At 45.9% G+C, this 22260-nt stretch overlaps 1 protein-coding gene across 4 annotated transcripts in view; it reads left to right on the top strand.

Moving 5' to 3' along the window:
* LOC147638957 (protein DAY-LENGTH-DEPENDENT DELAYED-GREENING 1, chloroplastic-like) overlaps window positions 1-22260 on the top strand; it is a 44380-nt gene that overhangs the window by 8926 nt on the left and 13194 nt on the right. For all 4 annotated transcript variants that reach the window (XM_086785991.1, XM_086785974.1, XM_086785963.1 and 1 more), the window contains exon 3: window positions 14222-14307. In XM_086785991.1, coding sequence (XP_086642117.1) covers window positions 14222-14307 — 86 coding nt within the window. The remainder of the gene's footprint in view (window positions 1-14221; window positions 14308-22260) is intronic.

The raw sequence follows: 22260 nt of genomic DNA, 5'->3' as shown, positions 1-22260 counted from the left end.
CCTTTGATGGATCCAGTCTAATCCCATCGAAACCGATGATATAGCCCAAATACTGAACTTCCTTAACACCAAAGAAAGACTTTTTGGCGTTTATGTAGAGTTGATTATCTTGCAAAAGTTGCAAGACTTTCTCCACATCTTTCTCATGCTGCTCCACAATGGCTGAGAAGACTAGTATGCCATCAAGGAATATGAAAAACACACTTCCGAATGTGGACTGCAAAAATTCTAGACATCATCTTATTGAAGGTTGCGGGTGCATTTGTAAGCCCAAAAGGCATGACTACGAACTCGTAGTGACCACGCTCTGTCCGAAAAGCAGTTTTTGGAATGTCAGCTTAAAAAATGCGGACCTGATAGTAACCACTCTTGAGGTCGATCTTAGTGAAAAACTTAGCACCGTCTAAACGCTCCAAAATGTACTCTATCCTTGGCATAGGAAACTTATTCTTGATAGTGAGTTTGTTTAATGCCCTGTAGTCTACACCAAGGCGTGAAGACTTGTCCTTCTTTTGGACAAATAGGATAGGTGCAGCGAATGGGGAGGAAGAAGGCGGAATGAATCCGGCTCGGAGAAGCTCAGATAACTGCTTTTCTAACTCGCCCTCTAAAGTCTTGGAAAGACGATAGGGAAACCTGCTAGGAGGACCTGAACCAGGGACCAAATCAATGTGATGGTCCTCAGGGCGAGAGGGTGGGAGACTGGGCGGGAGATCGTCCCTAAGCATAATGTCCTGGTGTCTGTATAGGAGGTCTGCTAACTGAGGGACCGAAGATGTAACAGATGCTACTAATCAGGGAGGGGCTGTTTGAGCACGAACATAAAGGAGTGCTCCTTCTGCTTCCTTGCGGATAGCTCGGTTGGCCTGGAGATGCGAAATCAATGGGATGCCAAGAATGCTTCTATCCCCACGAATCATGACAGGCTCAAGAAAACCTTTACAAATAGTAAAAGTGTCCTGCCCCCAATCGGGTATAGGCTCATACTGACGGAACCACTGAATTCCTAAGATCATGTCACACCCCAACAGAGGTGAGACGATGAAATCTCGTTGAAATGAGGCCTTTTGAACTTCAAAGACAAATTGCTGTGCCTTCTGGGAAATGTGGGTGCGAAGACTAGGTGTAAACCCGTCCACATCAAGATGATATGGGACTAATGTGCAGTTCAATTTATTAGCCAACTGGGGAGAGATGGTGTCTTCAGAACTACCCATATCGAAAAGGACTACAAACTGTGTGGGCAGAGCCATAAGCTCGGATGAGGCTCTTCTGAGCAGCATCGCTCTCACCCTCCTGCTTAGCATCAAATACCACGGATGGCATAGGATGCATGGAAGGTAAAAGTTGAACTGCATTTGAGGTAGTAGGCGGGGCTGGAGGAGCTGGGGAGGCTGTGGCAAATGTGGCAGAAGGAGCTTTGGCGGCTTGTGCCGCTTGCCATTTGTGGTAATCCTTCTTACCATGCCCTATAATATGACAGAAAAAACATCTATTTTCTGACAAGTACTTCCTTTGCTCCTCTTGGAGGAAGATGACCTCCAGTAATGCCTGCTTTAGCCTTTTCATCAGGGGTTTTCTTAGGTTCTTTCTCTTTCTTACCCCGTGAAGTGGAGCTATTACCGCTGTCCTTCTTAGCATCTTTAGAAGACGTGTTGCCTTTCCCTGTCCGCGCAGCTGATTGCTACTGCTGGGGTTTGGTACTGGACTGAGATGACTGCTTGTGCTTGTCCGCGTTAAGCTTCATTTCTTCATTCTGAGCGAGAGTCAGAGCCCGGTCATATGTACTTGGTTCAAAGTTACGAACTGTGAACCGAATGTTAGAGTTCAATCCATGAATGAATTGCTCCATCTTAGCCTGCTCAGATAACCCTAACTGTCGTGCTAAAGTAATAACCTTACCGGAAAACTGAAGCACTGGGGATCCGTTCTGTCTGAGTCCATAGAACTCGTCTTTTAGACCGGTCATGTACTGGGGCGGGAGAAATCTGGTCTTCAGGTCATGGACAAAGATGTCTTAGTCAAGGGCTGTGACACCTGTGGCCTGGTCTGTATGAATACTAGACCAATGCTGCCACCAAGTGACTGCCTCACCAGTGAGATGGGGAGCCGCTAAGTGGACTTTGTCTTGAGGGTCTGTGATCCTAGCTAAAGGAAAATGAGCATTAAACTGATGAATAAATTGATTAACTGATGAATGATCACACTTACCATCATACTTAATGAAGTTTGGTTGACTGCGAATGATGGTGGTTGATGCTGCTAGGGACTGCTGGCTGGTGACACCTATGATTGGGGAGACTGAGGAGAGCTGCTGATACCTCAAGTGTATGGCCTTCTTTTCCCGTTGGTGCTCGAGTAACATACGTTCTCGATCAAGCTCATGTTGGTGTTCCCGAGCGGCGAGTTCAGCCTGACGCCGGTCTTCGTCGATCCTGCGTTGGGCTTCCTCATAGTCCCATCTTTCTGCTTTTTCTCTTTTCCTTCGGGCCTCATCCTCTCTCCTTTGTTGTTCCATCTGAAAGAAGAGGGAGATGTAGTCGGGTGCTGCTGGAGGTGGAGAAGGACGTGCTGCTGCTGCCTCCAAGAGTTGGAGACGCTCCATGAGCAGCTGGTTCTGAGCTCTAAGAAGAGCTATGGTGTCTGGTGTAGGCGGAAGCACATGGTCTCCTTCGGGGGAGACGTCTTCCGGCTTATGAGTACTATCTTCTGTAGACATGATGCTGAAGTCGATGGTCGTGCCGGAACGCAATCTAACCATCCAAGGATGCCCCCATGCTAGGATACAGTGTGTGGACAATCTGAATCTGATACCAATGTGATATGCAGCGGAAGTCTTTGTATTGGAAGATCCTGTCACACAAATGCTCACACCGTCTTCTGTATCCTGAGTTTCGTGAGTTTAGCAATCCATTTCAATACTTCAAACTTTAAAGAGATGAGAGAGAGATATATGAGAACTGTACACCAGATTGGGTCCCGAATTACCCACTGAAGGGCCCCCTATCCCGATAATGAGATAGTATTTTGCTTTATTTCTTTAGAGAGAATGACTGTGGACTGTAGATAAGCCAAACGCAAGATCTCGGAGGATCGGAAGCTTGGCTGAACTGTGCATGGCTGTAGAAACACCTCGATGAACTGATCTCGAGCCTATGCACTCTTCCCAAGGGCATGAGGAAGGGCTGCACACCTGAGGCTGAGAAGAGAAGATGGTGGACTGTTCTAAGCTATGTTAGAATGCTGTAAATGCTTATGAATGCTTGGTTACCTTCACCAGAGGGCTGGGGCAGATGTAGATGATGCATTGAAGGCTGGATACTGATGTAAACTGATGATTCAGGGCTGAGAGCTGCTGTAGACTGAAACGCAGACCTGCAGGGATGATGCTGGACTGAAACGCAGGCTGAATGCTGATGCTGGACAGAAAACGCAAGCTGAATACTGATGTTGGACAGAAAACGCAGATTGTAGGCTGAATTCTGGCCTGAATAGATGCTGAATGCAGGCGATAGTCGTTCACATGCAGAAAACGCAGGTGTCTTATGCTGATTTGGGGCTGATCTGATGCGCTTATGGCTGTAGGGACTGCTGAAGATGCATGCGTTGGAGAACCAAGGTTGGCTGAAGCAGACTCAAGCTCTCCAAGGGCTGGATAAGACTAGTCTAGTGCTGAAGGCAAGGGAACTCCTAGGGCTGAGGAGGAAAGCTCTTAGCACACTGAAGACTGAATGAGAAACTAAGCCCTATGCAAGCCTATTTATACTAACTAGAGGTTGGTCAAGTTGGCTGGTCATTTATTTAATAAAGTTTATATTTATAAATGACAATAAATGCTAAATAAATGCCAGAAAATATGAAAAAATACCAGATAAATCCTAGTAATTTCCCTAAGGCTTCTAGGATGTTCTAAATGATGCACAGGCATATAAATGCATATTATGCAGAATGCAGAGTGCTTTCTGATGCAAACCCTAAGGCTTCTACTGACTCTACATGCATGAATGATTCTCTCCAAGTGGGTTAAGGGACTTGACTGACTGATTGACCCGCTAAGGCTGAGGAATGATCTACGTAGCTCGTGCCTGACTTATCCTGGACTGAGGATGTACAATGGGGTTACGACGTACAACAATTATCATCCTACTGGGTTCTAATAATGTACAACTGTTGCACTGCTGATGATGAGCCAGTTTGTCACCATGCACTGAGTGCAGAGTGCATGTGACATTTGGCCTTCCTCAAAAAGGGTAACAAAAAGCCTTATCTATGACCCTACTCCATAAGGGAGTGAGATGAATCAAATGAATGCCGAGCTTAGCCTTTTATAGGCCCAAACGTGCCCAAGAAGCTGGCTGATTGTTGGTTGGCCAACAAAAAATCGCAAATAATTCTATATGTTGCCGACGTGCTCCAGAAGCACTCTAAAACTGGCTGATAGGGTCCTTGTCTTCTGGACTATCTTTTGTGCTTGTTTGGCCTTGGCATGAGCCCTTATCTAGCTGTTTATCTGTTGCCTATCAGGGTTAGCCTTGGATTATGAGCCATGTACATGTGTGCACATGACATCTTCCTTCTAAACTTGATGATGGGATTCCACATTTTGATCGTGGATGATTGTCATCATCCCCTTTATCCACATATGGTCTCCCATACCTGTCATCCTTCCCTTCCTAGCAATCTTTTCATTGAAAACCTTGCCTTACGTCTTTGAATCCACTCCAGATCTGGTGTAGAGATTTGTGCATCTGTTCCACTTTGTGACCTTGCCTTGTGGCCATGTCCTTGAACACAAACATGAATCCTTCTTCTTGAAAACTGATCGTGGCATCGTTGGCTCCACCCCTCGGATGAACTTCATCCCTTGGTGTGCTCCATAAAAGCTTTTGGGGCAGCCCCAACTGGCTACCAAACCCTCCCCTTGGGTTTGCCTGACACCAACCAGCTTCTGGGGGTCTTGACACATACTGCATTTCTCTCCTTGAACCTATGCACTTCTCCTCCAGGGACACCAACAGCACTTAGCATAGCTGAGCCTGATGCTGTTACAATGTTGCATGGTCACCACACCACCAAAAGATCAAGACACCAGTGATGGTTTCATCCATGCGCGATGTAGTAAGGGTGAGTGGGCCATGGGTAGCAACAATATCTCAGAATCAACATGAAGCTATGATACCAATGTTGCATGCGAAAGCTCTAGGAGTCTTCTCTTAGCCCTAAGCACTGCATAGGAACACTTGATGCAAGAACAATCAGCAGAGACAAAGAATAGAGAGAGAAAAGAAAGAAAGATACATTAAGCATCTCCTAAAGGCACAATGGGCCTATGAGACCAAAGTGATACAATAATGTCCATGGCATGTCTCATCATGGAATGGAAAATAAAACAGAAAGAAAACATAAACATAGCTATCTCACTTAGGTGATACAAAACTGTCCATGGAAACTCATCATGGAAATACTAAGATATTCAGTATGTGTGTGTGTGTGTGTGTGTGTGTGAGAGCATATCTTGATACAAAGTTCTACAGCCACTATTGGGCACTGATGATGTTAGTGGGGATGTCGTAGTATCTAGTCCATACTATGCATAATGGAGTTGATAGTTATATAGTCTTGTGGGTTGACTACCATGAGTATATAACATGCACGTTCCTAAAAGGTGAATTTGGGCATGTTCCTGGATTCATCTAGGTATATATATATGTTTAGTATATTATGGGCTGCAACAATATATCAGAAACAGCTTGAAGCTCTAATACTGATGTCGCATGCGAAAGCTCTGGGAGGCTTCTTTTAGGGCTAAGCATTGCATAGAAACACTTGATGCAAGAACAATCAGCATAGACAAAGAAGAGAGAGAGAGAGAGAGAGAGAGAGAGAGAGAGAGAGAGAGAGAGAGCGATGGCTATATATCCACTATATTATGGGCACAACAATATCTTAGAATGATACTGAAGTTGTGATACCAATGTCACATGCAAAAGCTCTAGGGTCTTCTTTCAGCCCTAAGCACTTCATAGGAACACTTGATGCAAGAACATCAGCATAGACAAAGAATAGAGAGAGAGATGGCTGTATATTCATTATATTCTTAGGGTACAAAATGTTACATCATTTCTGGCCTTTGACCTTCCCCAAAAAGGGTAACAAAAGCCTAATCTATGATCCTATTCCATAAGGGAGTGAGATGAATCAAATGAATGCTGGGCTTAGCCTTTAACAGGCCCAACCATGCCTAAGAAGCTGGTCGGCCAGCAAAAAATCCCAAATAATTATATATGCTGTTGACCTGCTCCAAAAGCACTCCAACACTGGTCGACAGGGTCCCTGTCCTTTGGACTATCTTTTGTGCTTGTCTGTCCCTCGCATGAGCCCTAGTCTAGCCGTTTATCTCCCCCTATGAGGGTTAGCCTTGGATTATGAGCCGTGTACATGTGTGCACATGACACCCAAGTAGTCCACCAAGAAATTGCCTCACCCTCGATGTAACAACTTGCCGATGTTGGGTATTCGGAGTCTCCATGTGTGTATCCATCGTATACGTGTACCCCTGTTTGTGTACCCGCTTGTGTTTGTGTGTGAACAACCCTTTTATGTGTGTATGAACACTCACTGAGTGTGTGTGTGTGTGAACCTCCTCTTATAGCCGTTTATGTTTGTATGTGATAAGCAGTGACGTCATAGACACTTGCCATGTGTCATTGCCCTAGTGTGTGATGTGTCAAAAGATAAGGCTCTAGAGCCTATAAAAGCATTGTACTCTTTGAAATTTTTAACACATTAATCAAAGTATCTTTGAGTCGTGCAATCATTGTCTCTCTCTCTTTGAGTTTGTTACATCTCTCACTCTCTCTCTACTACACACCACCATGGATATCTTTGAGCCTCCATAGTTATTGTGATATGCTAACCCTAACTTTCTAGAGATGGTATCCCAACCATGTTCTTAGCTTGCTGTCCTCCAAGTGCCTTGAGCCGTGAGCCCTTGAGCCGTTTCCTGCTGTTTTTGCTGCCATTTTTGGGTGGTGCTAGTGGAGGGTGCACCACCTGCGTGTGAGGGCAAAAGGACGGAAGGACCAGATATACGAGAGATCAGAGTAAAACCACATAGCATGAAGTATGTGAGTGAATATATATAAAAGGGTGAGTGCATATATGTACAAGAGCCCTCATATGAGAGGTGACTCTGAGCAGAAAGAAGACCAGTGTTGAAGCAGAGAAGACGTCGGAGCTGAAGCACAGTCGATGACGAAGGCTCGCGTCGATGTGAGGCAAAGCACTCCGAGGTGGCAGCAGAAAAAGGTAACGTTGATGACGATGATGGTGGTGCAGTCTCTAATGACGCGGGTGCTGTGTACCTGAAGCAGAGAGGGTTGCCGTCCCGAGTGGTGCAAGCTTTGGTGACACGGGTGCTGCGTACCTGAAGCAGAGGGGGCTGCTGTCCCGAAGTAGCAGAGGGGGTTGCTGTCCCGAAGTGTAGCAAAGAGGGCTGTTGTCCCGATGTGTAGCAGAGGGGGCTGCTGTCCCAAAGGCTGTGCCAAAACGCACGAGATATGCTGAAGGTAAGCACGGATGTGAGCCCTGATGTATGCGCTGAAGAAGGCTGAGATAAACGCTGATATAAGCCCTGACATAAGCCTGATGTAAGCGCAGATGTGGGCTGATGTAAGCTGCAGCAAAACGTGCTGAAGCAAAACGTTGATGTATAAACGCTGATGTGTGCTCTGATGTAGGTGCTGACATATGCTGAAGTAAGATGTAGATGTGAGCAGAAGAAGGCCTGATGAAGTATGCCAGGGTCCCACACAAACACAATGGTAGAAGGAATGTATCCCCCTCTGGAGTCAAAATTTGATAAAGTCAAAGAGGGCGATCGTGATGGCAAAGGTGGTGTGGATGAGGTGATGTGCATGGGTTGATCGTCTCCCAAAGTATGATCTTGAACAGGATTCTCCACTGAGCAAGAAATCCCATTCTCTATGTGGTCCAGATCAGAGTTTGGAGAAGCATCTTCTGGAGAGAAGAATCGGTCCTCCGGGAGTGCAGGCAGACGATCCATGCTGTGTGCTCTCGAGGTCTTCAATCCCTTTGCTCACGATAGCTTTGATACCATGTGAGGGCAAAAGGACAGAAGGACCAGATATACGAGAGATCAGAGTAAAACCACACAGCATGAAATATGTGAGTGAATATATATAAAAGGGTGACTGCAGATATGTACAAGAGCCCTCATATGAGAGGCGACTCTGAGCAGAAAGAAGACCAGTGCTGAAGCAGAGAAGACGTCGGAGCTGAAGCACGGTTGATGATGAAGGCTCGTTGATGTGAGGCAAAGCACTCCGAGGTGGCAGCGGAAAAGGTAATGTTGATGACGATGGTGGTGGTGCAATCTCTAATGACACGAGTGCTGCGTACCTGAAGTAGAGAGGGGTGCTGTCCCGGGTGGTGCAAGCTCTGGTGACACGGGTGCTGCGTACCTGAAGCAGAGAGGGCTGCTGTCCCGAAGTAGCAGAGGGGGCTGCTGTCCCGATGTGTAGCACAGAGGGCTGCTGTCCCAAAGTGTAGCAGAGAGGGCTGCTGTCCCAAGGGCTGTGCCAAAACGCACAAGATATGCTGAAGGTAAGCACGGATGTGAGCCCTGATGTATGCTCTGAAGAAGGCTGAGATAAACGCTGATATAAGCCCTGACGTAAGCCTGATGTAAGCGCTGATGTGGCTGATGTAAAGTGCCGATGTAAGCTGCAGCAAAACGCAGATGTCTGCTGAGCAAAACGCTGATGTATAAACGCTGATGTATGCTCTGATGTAGGCGCTGACATATGCTGAAGTAAAACGAAGATGTGAGCAGAAGAAGGCCTGATGTGAATAGCACGGCTTGAGGGCCTATGAAACATATAATGATCATGCCGCTGACCCTCAGACATTTGATCGTAGACCCTGCCAAAATCCTCATCTTGGGCATACTGCACTTCATCTCATTAAGCTCATGATGATAAGCAAGTGAAACTGCTGAGACCTGTGGCTTGGGTGACAAAGTATCTGCCACAACATTCTTTTTGCCTTCCACATAAACAATCTGAAAGTGGAACATGACAAAAAGTTGGTCCGTCTCATATGCTTCTCAGAAAGTTTAGTTTCCGTGAGGAAATAACGCAAGGTCTGATGATCTGACTGCACAGTGAAATCAGCTCCAAGCAAATAGTGTTTCCATGTAGAAAGAGCATGAATTACAGCCAACATCACTTTCTCATAGACCTGTAAATGCTTCTCGGCATTCTGTAATATATGACTCTCATAGGCTATCACATGTCCTTCTTGCATGAGTATTGCCCCAATGCTGTTCCCACATGCATCACATTGGACAACAAAAGTCTTTTGTTGGAGATCCGGTAGTACCAATACGGGATCCGAAGTAAGCTTTTCTTTTAGCTTCTTAAAGGCTGCAATTTTCCGATCAGCCCATTGAAACGGAGTTCCCTTCTTTGTTAAAACATGAAGGGAGGAAGCAATCTCAGCAAAATACGGTATGTATCGCTTGTAATAGGAACACAATCCGGAGTTCTTCAAACACTGTGGCCAAATGCTCCCTATGCTCCTCCTCTGAGCGTGACTCCACGATCATGTCATCAAAGAATGTGCCCACAAACGCTCTATGAGGCCGGAAAATCCTGTCCATCATCTTGCTAAAGGTGGCGGGAGCATTTGTTAAGCCAAAGGATGATACCCGCTTTTCAAGTCTATCCGACTAAAGACTGTGGAGCCTTGTAAGCGGTCTAATATGTCATCGATCCTCGGAATAAGGAATCGATTCTTGATGGTGTTCTTGTTTAGTGCCCTGTAATCTATACACATGCACTAAGAACCGTTTTTCTTTTGCACTAAGAGCACAGGTGAGCAAAAGGGTGATGAGCTAGGTTGAATCAACCCCTTTTTCAACAACTCCTGTACCTGGCTCATAATTTCCTCTTGTTGGGTTGCACTAACACGGTATGGCGGTCTATTTGGTGGGGTACTTCCCCGGATAAGATCAATAGCATGATCTTCTGGCCTTTCCAGAGGAAGTTCTCCTGGCAATGATTCAGAAAAGCAATCTTGGTACTCACATAGGAAATCAGTTTTGTCTTTATCTAACATAGACAAATTAGATTAAGATTCATCATCTTTTGCATCCTTTACAAAAATCAAGTACGCGGAAAGATGCTTTTTCATTGCTGATGAAATGGCCGAAGCCGATACAATAGGAACAGATTTCCCTTTAAGCTTTACATCCAAAATATGCTCTTTCCCTCTATGAGTCAAAGTAATCTTCTTGTTGTACATATCCACCACCGCATGTACTCTATGACACCATGGCATACCCAACAAAACATCACACCCATCAAGTGGCATGATATAGAATTCCTCACTGTCCACATAACCCTGCACATGAAGCCTCAGCTTCCCAATAATAGGGGTAATGGGTTCTGCATACCCAGGACAAGCCATATTAGCCTCATGCAAAGGCCCCATCTCCTTTGCACGGATCCCCAATTTGCCAGCCAAATCTGGTGAGATAAAGTTGGCTCTAGCACCTGTGTCAAAGAAAATCAAAGCATTCTAATCTCTAACTTTGTCCCATGCTCTGCACAACTCAGTCTCCTCACCACCTAGTTGTTCCCCAACAAGATCAGGAACTAACCTTGCAGAAGGCTTTGCTTTCTTAGACTTGGGCTCCCCTTTAGTGTCAAAGTCCTTATTGGATGTACGCTTGGGAAAATTGAAAGACATATGTCCCTCTTCGGTACAGAAAAAGCATTTCTTGGCATCCAACAAAGCCTGCTTCTTCTCAGGAGTTCTCTTGGGTATTGGTAACATCTTACGCCGCTTCTCTGCAGGCGTTGTTGCATCACGAGATGCATGCCCTGACTTCTCAGTTTTCTTGCCAGTGCTTTTGCTGCCCTTAAATCCAGTTGAAACCCAGTGAGTAACGCATTTGAGGTCATGGCATTCTCTATCATCTGCGACATATTTGTTACTCCAGACTTAATGCAATAGTCACGCACTTCCTTGTTAGCACATTCATCCCCAGATTCTACTCTTTTATGGTGGCCATTTGGTCCCCTTTTGCATGGCCCTTGCTTGTGGGCTGGCCACCCCTTTTTTACTATTTTTCTGGGATTTTTCCGAGCCTTTTTGGCATTTACCAGTCGGCCATGTCCATTAGCTCGAGTTGGCCTGTTTATCAGCTCCAGTCGGCCAGCATTCCCTCACTATAAATAGTGGGTGCTGGCCTCTCTTTTCTCATTCAGTCTTGTACGTATTTTGCTCCCTGACTTATGAGACTAGGTGTGTCTCTTGCTTGGGACTGTTTTGCTTGAGTATATTCAGCATAGTTCTCTCCATATCTCTCTCTCTCTTGCACTCTCTGTTCAGCACATTCTAGTGCCACTCTGCTTCCGCTCTGTGCACTCTTTCATGGTATCATCGCTCCCGGTTTAGCAACCTCTCTGCTGCCCCAGATTCAGCCCTGTTTTCAGCACCTTCTCCTCTGCGTTTTTCTTCCAGATCCATAGCCTTTGTTGCTGCTGCGTTTTCTGGACAGCACCCTGCTGGTCGCTTTTCCTTCAGATTGGCTTCATCAACTCAGCCATTAGGTACTTGTTGACCAGCGTTTTCTTTCCCGCTTGGAGATTGGACAATAGGCGGCCTGTTTTCTATAGGACAGCAGCCTTCTTTGCTGCGTTTTCCTCTCTAGTGGCCCTTTCCCTTTGCAGAGGGGGCTTGTGGTGTTGCAAGCTTTGGTGGCACTCTTGGTACCTGTGGAGGACACTTCTTCTTCAGAGTTTGTGCATTTTTTGAGATTGAGCCCAACCTTTTGTGATGGTTGCACCGACTTCTCTTCATATGTTTGCTGAGTTTGGCAAGTTGGATGGTTCCAACTACACCCTATGGAAGGTGAAGGCGAAATCGGCCTTGCGTGGCGTGGATCTCTGGGTTTGGCTTGTTACATTGGCCAATGCCACCCCTCCCACCCTTGCTTCCGGTGGCGCGACTCAGGCACAAATTGATATTTGGCAGTCGAATGATCGACGTGTTTTCTCCTTCCTGATGTTGAACTATTAGGATGTTGTTCTCTCTCATGTGCGTACAGTAGATGCTGCACATGAAGTTTGGAAGGCTTTTGCAGATCTCTATGAGATTAAGTCTTCGGGTCGGATTTTGGCGTTGGAAGAGAAACTTATGAACTTATCAGTTTCTGCGTTTCCATCTTTATCTGCTTTCATCTCGAAGATGAAAGATCTCCGAGACGAGCTTGCTGTTTGTGGCAAGGACATCTCCACAGAGGATATGGCTATTTGGCTGCTCTCCAAACTTCCAGAGAGGTTTGATGCATACTTTCAGTCTTTGGTTTCTTCTCCTCGTCCTGTTCTAGTTACTTGGGAGGAAGTTCTCCCCTCCGTTATGCAAATTGAGTCCCACTTTGAGGAGCGGATTGGCACTTCTAGTGGCAGATTGAGTCCCACTTTGAGGAGCGGACTGGCACTTCTAGTGGCCCTGATGGAGCTTTGGCAGCATGAGATAAAGGGAAGACTCAACAAAATAAAGGAAAAGGGGTTTCTGACAAGACCTCCAAGGATTCCGACAAGGATAAAGACAACAAACCTTCAAAGAATAAGGACATTGAATGTCATTATTGTGGCAAGAAGGGTCACAAGTCACCCCAATGTCACAAGAAGAAGCGTGATGAAGCAGGAAAGAACTCTTCCTCAATGGCGGTGTCTCAACCCAAGAAGGATGATGGCATCCTTCTCTTAGCAGGTACTCGGCGTATACTTGCTCTTGTGACTTCTCAGTCACGGTCTTGGATTGTTGATAGCGGTGCTACTGCTCATATGACACCCCATCGAGATTGGTTTGAGGACTTCACTGCCAGATCACGCGAGATCACTCTGGGTGATTCTTCTTCCATGCTAGTGCATGGTCGTGGCACTATCCCCATCTTCTGTTCTGACGAGGACAAGAGGTACTTCTCTGACGTTCTGTATATTCCAGATTTAGCTTTTAACCTTTTGTCAGTGAGTGCCCTTATAGCTCAGGGTGCAGAGGTGATCTTTTCTCGTTATGAGATTACCATTCGTGATAAGGCGACTGGTAGCATCTTGGCTCAGGGAGTCCAAGATAGTGGTCTCTACAAGTTGACCGCTCTGCTTTCTTCTGGTGCTTCTTCTGCTCTTTAGCATGCTCCGTTTGGCCATTTGAGCTATCAGCTTCTGCAGCGAGCCTCGAAGGATGGGTTGGTTCAGGGATTACCGACCATCAAGGCTCCGTCTTCTGCTTGTTCCTCTGGGAAAGCAACACCGAGCCGCCTTTCCGAAGGAGGCGACACACAGATCTTCGACATCACTTGCTCTCATTCATGCAGACTTATGTGGTCCTATGAGTACCGCGTCTTTGAGTAAGGCGTTGTACATGCTCGTGATGGTGGATGATTTTACCAGATATACTTGGGTTTTCTTTCTGAAGACCAAGGATGAGACTTTTCATCACTTCTGTGATTGGAAAGCTCAGGTGGAAAAAGAGACCGGTCACTCGGTCAAGGCTCTCAGGACCGATGGAGGGGGGTGAGTTCACATCCCAGGAGTTTCAGCAATATTGCAAGACACATGGCATTCGGAGACAGCTTACTACATCATATACTCCATCACAGAATGGAGTTGCCGAGAGGAAGAATAGAACCATTATGGAGATGGCCCGTGCTATGCTTGAGCATTCTTCATTACCTCGACGTTTCTGGGCTGAGGTGGCTTCCACTTCTGTCTACATTCAGAATAGGTCTCCTACTGTTGCTCTTCCCGACAAAACTCCATATGAGGCTTTCCATGGTGAGAAGCCCTCCGTTGTTCATTTTCGGATATTTGGATGTACGGCGTATGTTCATGTGCCTAAAGAGCACCGCTCCAAGTTGGACTCGAAGTCTCAGCGCATGACTTTTCTCGGATACAACAATGTGTCCAAGGCATATCGTCTTTATGATCCTCAGTTCCTGCTGCTTCCACTGTTTCTGTAACACCTCCATATCCTCAGCTGGAGGATACTCAGCCAGATGATGATGACCTTGTCTTCTACGAGTGACAAAGAGATTTCTGCTTAGATTTCCATAGAAGCTTATTACTAGGTAGATGATGAAGACTCTAGTGTATAACAAATTTAATCAAAATTTCTCGGATTTTTGCAGGTTAAATTTGTGGTAGTGTTGGTTTTTGTACCTTGGTTGGTCGCCTATGCTTCTCATGACTTTGTTATAGTTCCATTCCTGAACAGGTATTAATACCTTTAGCTTTTTTTTTTTCCTTCTAAAATTTTGATTGCCCAAGTGTTGCATTTTAGCTCTCTTCTTTGATTCTATAATAAGACTCTTAAAGAACTCGAAAACTTTGTTCGGGGCTATTGCAATAATTCTAAAAAGAATGGTATTTTCAAGAGGACTGGTACAATCTAGTGATTTTTCCAGAGTACAAATCTTTTCTGTGCTTTTTGGGAAGAAGAGAGGAGGTGGCGGGGAGAGGGGGAAGAAGAAGCCTGGGGGGAGGGAGGGGGGGTAAAAGGAAAACGTCTAGAATATACATATGAAGAGTTTGGATTGTTGATGTATGTGAGAGGAAAGGTGGACCTTATAGATCAATAAAAGTTGTATTTGTGAGGCTAGCAAGCAAGGTTTGCTGAACCATATCTTTTCATGTATGATCCCTCTAAACACGCTTTCTTGGTGTTGTTTAAGGGATCGGATTACCTATCTTTGATTTCATCCTTAATATATCCATTATAGTGTAATAATCCCCACAGGATCACATATTCTCATGAGCTTAACAGAAAATCTTTCCTTTGCGTTAGCATAAAAGATGATATAATTTCATGAATTATAATCTAGACATCTATCTATGTACACACTTCATTTGGATTAATCTATGCCTATGACATAGTTTCACTAGAAGTTGGTGTCTGGTTATGTCTTTGGAGTAAAGTTGATGGTAGTTAAGCCATCTTCTTTATAGTAAGTCTCATGAGTCTTCATACTCGGGAAGTTTGCATCCTCTTTGCATGTTTCTTCTTCTTCCAGTGTGACATTGGTTTGCGATTTCTTGTGAAAGCAATCCTTCTCATTGTGGTTGTTTTGCTCTCAATATAAGGCTTCTTGGCATAGCAGTCCTTCTCTACATGATTATTCCTACCACAAATGAAACACCTTTTTACCTTTGAACTTCTTCTTTGTGAAGGAGTTGTCCCCCTCCGTTGCCCAAGGTAAGGTTTAGCAGGGTCTTTAGTGTGGTTATGAGTTTCCCAGAAAGCTCCTTAGGCATAGACTTTATGAGCACTGCTAGGGTTATATCTTCTTCCACATTAGCTTTGAGACTTGCAAGTTGGTTCATTAAGGACTTCATCTTGTTCACATGAGCATCAAAGCTCTCATGTGGTTGCATTACAAGACCATAGAACTCTATCTGTAAAGAAACTTTAGAGTTCCTTGCATGAGCACCAAAAAGCTTGTCCAACTATTCATATGCTTTGGAGGTTGGGTGATAAGGCCAAAGGCCCTTTGATCTCTCAGCTTCCATGCTTTCTGAGCTGCATCTTCATTCTCGGGCATCTTCTCTTCCGCTTCAATGAAAGGCCAAAGGCCCTTCTTCATAAGAATAAACTTCAACTTAGTCTGCCAGGTGTGAAAATTTTTCCCATTGAATTTCTCAATGAACATGTAGGTAGCCATGATATGCTATGAATTTGGGAAGGTCTTAACAGAGGAGAGTTTCCAATGCTAGTGTCTAATCCCTTACAAATAAAGTCTAGGAGAAAAATAGAGTTTCCAAAAATTAAGGTCTCAAAAAAAGGAGTTTTGATCAATAATGCTTTAGCATGCTATTGCAATACTTTAATGCTAGATTTGCACCCTCAATTGTGAAATTAACAATGTAATTAATGCTAATTACTCTCATTAAGGAGTTGCAAAATTTGAAAAAAGGCCTGAATTGGCTTTCCTTTTCTAAGGTTGCTTCATGGATTGATATGTGTGTGCTGATTTGTGCACGCTGTTGGTTGCTACTTGAGATGTGTGCCCAAGGTTGGGCCGCCTTCCTGATGTTGACAGAGTACGAAGGCTATATAGAGTGTTTGCGTCTGTATGGAGACTGTTGTATGGATGGCGGCACACGAGCGTATCGATGGACGGACAAGTACCAAAAATTTGGGTTGCTATGCTCCGTCCCTCATCGCCTCCTTGGAGAACCTTCCTCACCATGTTGTGATTTCTAGCTTGATGACTCCCACTTCCTATGGCGCATAGTTCGCGCATGGAGTTCTCAGAGCATCTAGACAATGTTTTGTGTTGCCCAATAATCCACCTCGCATAGAACTGCTCTTGTCAATGCCTGGGTACGGGCCAGCCTACGAGAGTTTCGGATGTTGAGGATCCCTAGACCCCCCCCCTCCCTTTCTTTCGCCCTTGGTGCCTTTGCTGGCCATCGCCGTCGCCGCCTCCTCCCCCTTTCCAGCCCGTTGCTCCCTGACCTTGCATTCTCCCTCTTTAGTGCATCCTCCCTCACCTTGCTCCTTCGGCCTCTTCCATGGACCGTCCCCCTCCGCCACCTCGTTTGTAACATGTAGCGGAAGTATCGTATTGGAGGATCCTGTCTCACAAATGCTCACACCGTCTTGTGTATCTTGAGTTTCGCGAGGTTAGCAATCCTCTTTAATGACTTCAAACTTTAAAGAGATGTAGAGAAAGGCCATAATGACCTATGAGACCAAAAAGTTACATCGTGGTGGATCTGATACAATGTCTAGATAAAAAACCAGAAAATGAAAAATAAAGATGATACTACTGGCACCTCGAAAATGAAACTGGAACTGGAAGGTAAAGAGAAACCCTTATATGGTGTGAATATAGTGAGGGGGAGGGGGTTACGCTGTGGAGGTGAGTGGAGTACAGTGAGGGGATACAATATCATGTGGGACGGGGGGATACACTATGGAGGTGCCTCCATCTCATAATATGTGTTGCATCAGACGCTGGCGGATCTCCTCAATATCCTCTGCGGTCAGCACCCTGACTGGGTGTCCCGCATGTCTCGCAAGAATAATCCGAATCCGCCGCTGCAACCTCCATCTATGCTGGGATGCCCTCCTCCGTAGTCGTGGGCGTTTGGACCACCCAAGCTCAATCCCACGATCAATCAGTGTACCGCTGGTGTGGGCGGTATCCATGTCCTGCTGCTGCTGTGGTCCATCTGGTGCAGTGATGGCTGGACTAAAGAAGTCTGTAATGTGCCTCTGAGTCTGGCTCTCTGTGCGCCTAAGCAGGCTATCTCTATATCTCCGTAGCTCAAGCAAGAACAATCCCAAACACCTATGGTCCTGGTACCCCATGACTCCGGAAAGTGGTCCTAAACCCTCTCTGAATAAACAGTGGAAACGACCACGTATCTCATAGTATGCAGTACAATGGCATATATAATGCAGCTCTGTCTCTGGCTCCCCATGGCATACTCGACATATCCTGGCCTCAGCTAGTATACCTCTATATCGGCCAATCTCAATCTCAAGCTGGTGTGAGGATGTGCGAATCTGACCAATAGCACATCGTACTGCATGAGACAAGTGTACATCCATGTAACTGGGTCTGATCACAAAACCATCTGCTGTGAGCTGAAGAAAATGCTCTCTGTAGAAAGCCATCTTCGTGCCCAGCTCCTCAGTCGGCTGTATCCATGTCCTCCTAATGTCCAGCTGAACTAAATCCTGATGGATGAGTCTGGTAATCTCTGTCCGTGTGAGAGTGAGAGAGGGTGCCTCCAGAGAATACTGGAAGGGAGGCAATCTGTCCATGCTAAAACCATGTGCCTGGAACCAAGATGTCATCTATCCATACCAACAAGCCGTGTCTCCCTGTAAAGCTAACTGTCGGGAGGACTCAAGGGAGAGGCGTGCATATCTGTCTCGGGGGAGATCCCACAAGCCATGTATGTAGGAGATTGATCTCGTAAGAGCCTCAATCACCAGAGGGGCAGCCGCCAGCTCTGCTCGAATAATCTCATGAGGTACCAAGGCCTTGGCTCTAATAATCCTTGCAATCATAGATACCAAAGGCCTCTCCATACCTCTCCACCCGCCTGCGCTGTGATGGCCCACTGAAGGTCCCCAGATGTGCACTCCATAAAGCATAGCTGATGTCACTAGAGTGTCAAAAAGCCAAAGTTTCGTTCGAGGTTCCTGAAATTGAACCTGTGAACACATCCTCTCCAAACCACCCAGGGCTGCATGTGCTCTAGTCAATCTAGTCTCTGATGCTCTCCTCATCGAAAACACTGGCCCACTGAATACTACCCCAAGATATGTATATGCATCTGTATACTCCACAATCTCCTGCCCATATGTCAATGTGGGAGCTGATCGCCTAACCCACTGTGGCGTGGTGTTAAACACCATAACCTTGGTTTTGCCAAGGTTGACAGACAATCCACTATCATGTGCAAACTCATGTAAAGCATCAGATGACGCTGCATACCCTCAGGGGAGTCAGAGATGAACACAATCTCATCAGCATATAACAATAGTGGGATCCATGTGCCTGCTAGCTGGGCTCCTCTGTCCCCCAATCTCTCAATGTAGTCAGAAGCCTCATCCACATACATACCAAACAATGAAGGAGATAACGGGCAACCTTGCTTCACTCCTATAGTGGAGTGAACCAAAGTAGAGACCCCCTCTGGGGTGCGTACCTATCCTGCAACTGATCTATATAAAGCCATAATCCCCCATATGAGCTCTGTGGGGACCCCCATCTTTTGTAATCGCCTCATCAATCTGGCTCTGGGCACTATATCAAATGCTTTGCGGAAGTCAACGAAGCTACAATAAATCCGTCGCCCATGCGACCTGCCCTCCTCAATAATGGCCCGCAGAGTCAAGATGTGGTCAAGAGTAGAGAAACCTCTCCTGAACCTTGCCTGTCCCTTTGCTCGAATGCCCTCTCTCTCTGCCCATCTACTCAACTGCTGCTCAAGAATGGATGCATAAAATCGTGCTAGTGTGTGATCAATCATAATAGTGCGATAATTCCCTGGCTCCATAGGGTCCCCTGACTTGAAGATAGGCACGATGGTGGACATACTGCAAGTCTCGGGTAAGCCTTGACACATAGCACGATTGAACATCACTGCAAGAAGCTCTGCCAGCATGTCTCTCGCATGAATAAAGTGCTCAGCGACCTATCCATCATGATCATATGCTCTCCCAGTCTTCATCCTATCAATGGCCTTCCTTACCATCTCTGCGGTAAAGAAAGTACATGTCTGTGGGCATGGTGCTGGCGGGTCAGGAAAAGGTGTGTGTCCAGGAACTGTATATAGAGATGCTGCATAACTACCCCAGACCTCTGTAGAAGTGATGGCCAAAGCAAGGGAGGACTCATGAAACAAACGCCAAGCCTCCCTCGAATCCTGGCTCAAGAACAGCTGGTATAATTCCTGCTCTAGCTGAGCAAGGAAGGCTCGCTTCTTCCTTCGCACAAGGTGTCGGAAGGCAATACGTGACTGTCGGTGAGTAGTGACTCCCAAAGCAACCTCCCGCTGCAGTCCCGCTCTTGTCTCTCTGCACTCCTTATCATACTGGCTGTTCTGGGCATACACCCAGAACGCTGTCTCTGTCCAGGCTGAGTATGTGGATATGCCTCTCTCGCTGCATCCTGTAAAGTCTCTGTCAGTATATGGGTGAGCTCCTCCAAAGGTCTCCCTGGCTCCTCTGTGTACAGACGTCTATAAATCCCATCTCTGTAGACAGCATCAGTCCCTGAAGTAAAAGTATATCGAGTGTGATCTGCCCCTCGTGTCCTCTGAGCTGTCGTAAAGTGAAAAGAGATGGTCAATGTCAACAATGCATGATCCACTACTACCCCAATGGGTCGAGATCCAACTGTGAAGTCCTCAATGCATGAAACAAAGCTCGGCATAGCCATAACATAATCCACTGTGCTAGCACCATGTCTATGTGGAAAGCAAGTAAAACCAGCTGTTGACCTCTGCAAGCCATTAAGTATGGCCAACCTATGTGCAGTCCCCATATCTACCAAATATCTCCCATACTCTGCGCACTCCACATCCTGTGAGCGTCTGTCTAATCCCATATCCAGAGTGTCCAGCTCTCTCAGCATCTCCTCTGAGGTATCATAAAAGGCTGTCTGGCGGTTGCCCGTCCGGGCATTAAAGTCCCCTAACAGGATGATGTCTCCATCCCTAGAGAACTCCCATATGTCATCATCTAGTACAGAGAAAGGAGACTGCCCTCTAGGTGCTGCATATGTCGATGTACTAGGAGCAAAGTAGCATATGGCAATATACAGGAATCTGCCCGTGTCGGCCCTCAGTCTCACCCACATATATCTGGCCTGATCATCTCTCCGAACAATGTGTAGAAGCGGTTGCAACTCTTCCCTGAAAAGAACTGCCACCCCCCTTGATCCTCTACTACTGTGTACCGATCTCGTCCCTACTCTGCAAGCTGGCTCCCATCTGTATCCTGTCGCCTGTGGCATCATCTGACGAGGGGCCTGGTGAGTCTCCGAGTAGAAGACTATATGTCTATCTCTAAAGCTGTCCTCAAAGGCACCTACATCATTTCTGAGGGATCCATTGCAGTTCTAGGCTGCCAGCTTTAATTTGGTCCCATAGGTCTCGCACCGTCATGTAGAGCGTCGCTCCAAGATGACCACCCTCCCTTCTCTATAAAATGCTATCTTTCCCTTTTCTCTTGCCTCCCTAATCTCTGGCATGACTTCCTTCATATGTGCAAGCTGTGAAAGAGCAAGATCGTCACCAAGAAAAATGCCTGTATTCTTTAAAGTGGGTCGCCTCTTCAAGAACTCCTTCTTCGCCTCAATAGAGGGGAAGCGAAGTATGAGAGCTCTTTCCTTTGATGTTTCCCCGTGGAAAAGACACAAACTCTTGTTGACATGTCAGTGGGCTCACACCAGAGTCTTTCCTAGGGATCCGTCCACATACAAGCCATGGCATGCTCGATGTGAGAAATCCTTCTCTGCAAAAACTGCCATAACAAGCATATGTTCACACAAGCTAGGGAAGCTCAACTGGCACACTGTTGTCTAGGACAACGCTGCATATCTTTGACCAACCATATAAGCGCAGTATGCTGCTACGTTGGCTTCAAAACAGCTCATAGACTAGAATCAACCAAACCATGATACTGATAAATAATTGATAGTTTTGTAACCGCATATGCAACATATTCTAGCGTCCCATACCACTAGAATACACCCCATATGAGATCCTTGTGTAGGTGACAATTCTAGCGTCCCATATTGCTAGGAGCCTCCAATACACAAGACCAAAACCATAAACTATTCATCAAAATCTTAGAGAAGCTTTTTCCAGAATCAGAATGTTTCCAACGAAAATACCTTTCAGAAAAGAACTTTCCTGAAAACAGATCTCAATATAGACATGAGAAACACTCTCCACTTGCATCAGCGAGGGAGTTCAACATGTACAAAATTCCAAATATTGGCAAAAGAAAAGCATTAAACATAAATGCTTATCTTGATAAAAAGCCCGTCGCCAATATATTTATGTACAATCAAAATTTTTGGGACAAAATCCCAAAAATATTGAGAAGAAAACCAAAGTCCACGATGCCCAAAATAGTGTCTGAATTTCCTCCGAAACTTCGTTCTTTTCGTGGCAGGAACACTGGCTTCCAAAACAATCAGGCTTGGAACAACCCGTTGGTCCATCCTCCATCAAAGGAACTTGCATCTTCTGTTCGTTCTACTCCTTCCGAGATATCTTCTGAGCCATTGTATAAAAGAATGCCTGTCCCCACCTCGAACGATAGGCAGTTCCGGGACAGGAGCCTTCTTTCTTTTTCGGGAAGAATATCTGGAAACTTTCTCTGCCACCAATGGCTGATGAGGTTCAACCAACCCTAGATCCGGCTTTACCTGATACTTGTCCCGTGCATCAAGGACAATATCCCCTTCTTGAAGAAGACAGTGAAAAGCCGATTTCTTGGGATTCATTTCTAGCATTGATACTAGGTCTAGGAAAACATTTGTAGCACTGGTCTGCATAACCCTTTTGCTTTCCATAATTGTCCCCACATGAGGATCTTCTCGGTACATCATCAAATTTGCATCCTTTTCCTAAAGCTCTTGACGAAGCTGCCTCGTCAAAGAGTTATGATGGTCAAGCTGTGCATCGATGATCTTGA

Source organism: Cibotium barometz, chromosome 4 (assembly GCF_041138505.1).
Source record: "Cibotium barometz isolate CiBa-2024 chromosome 4, ASM4113850v1, whole genome shotgun sequence".
Taxonomy (NCBI): Eukaryota; Viridiplantae; Streptophyta; class Polypodiopsida; order Cyatheales; family Cibotiaceae; genus Cibotium; species Cibotium barometz.
Note: the sequence above shows the minus strand (reverse complement) of the source record. Positions and strands in the feature narration are given on the sequence as shown.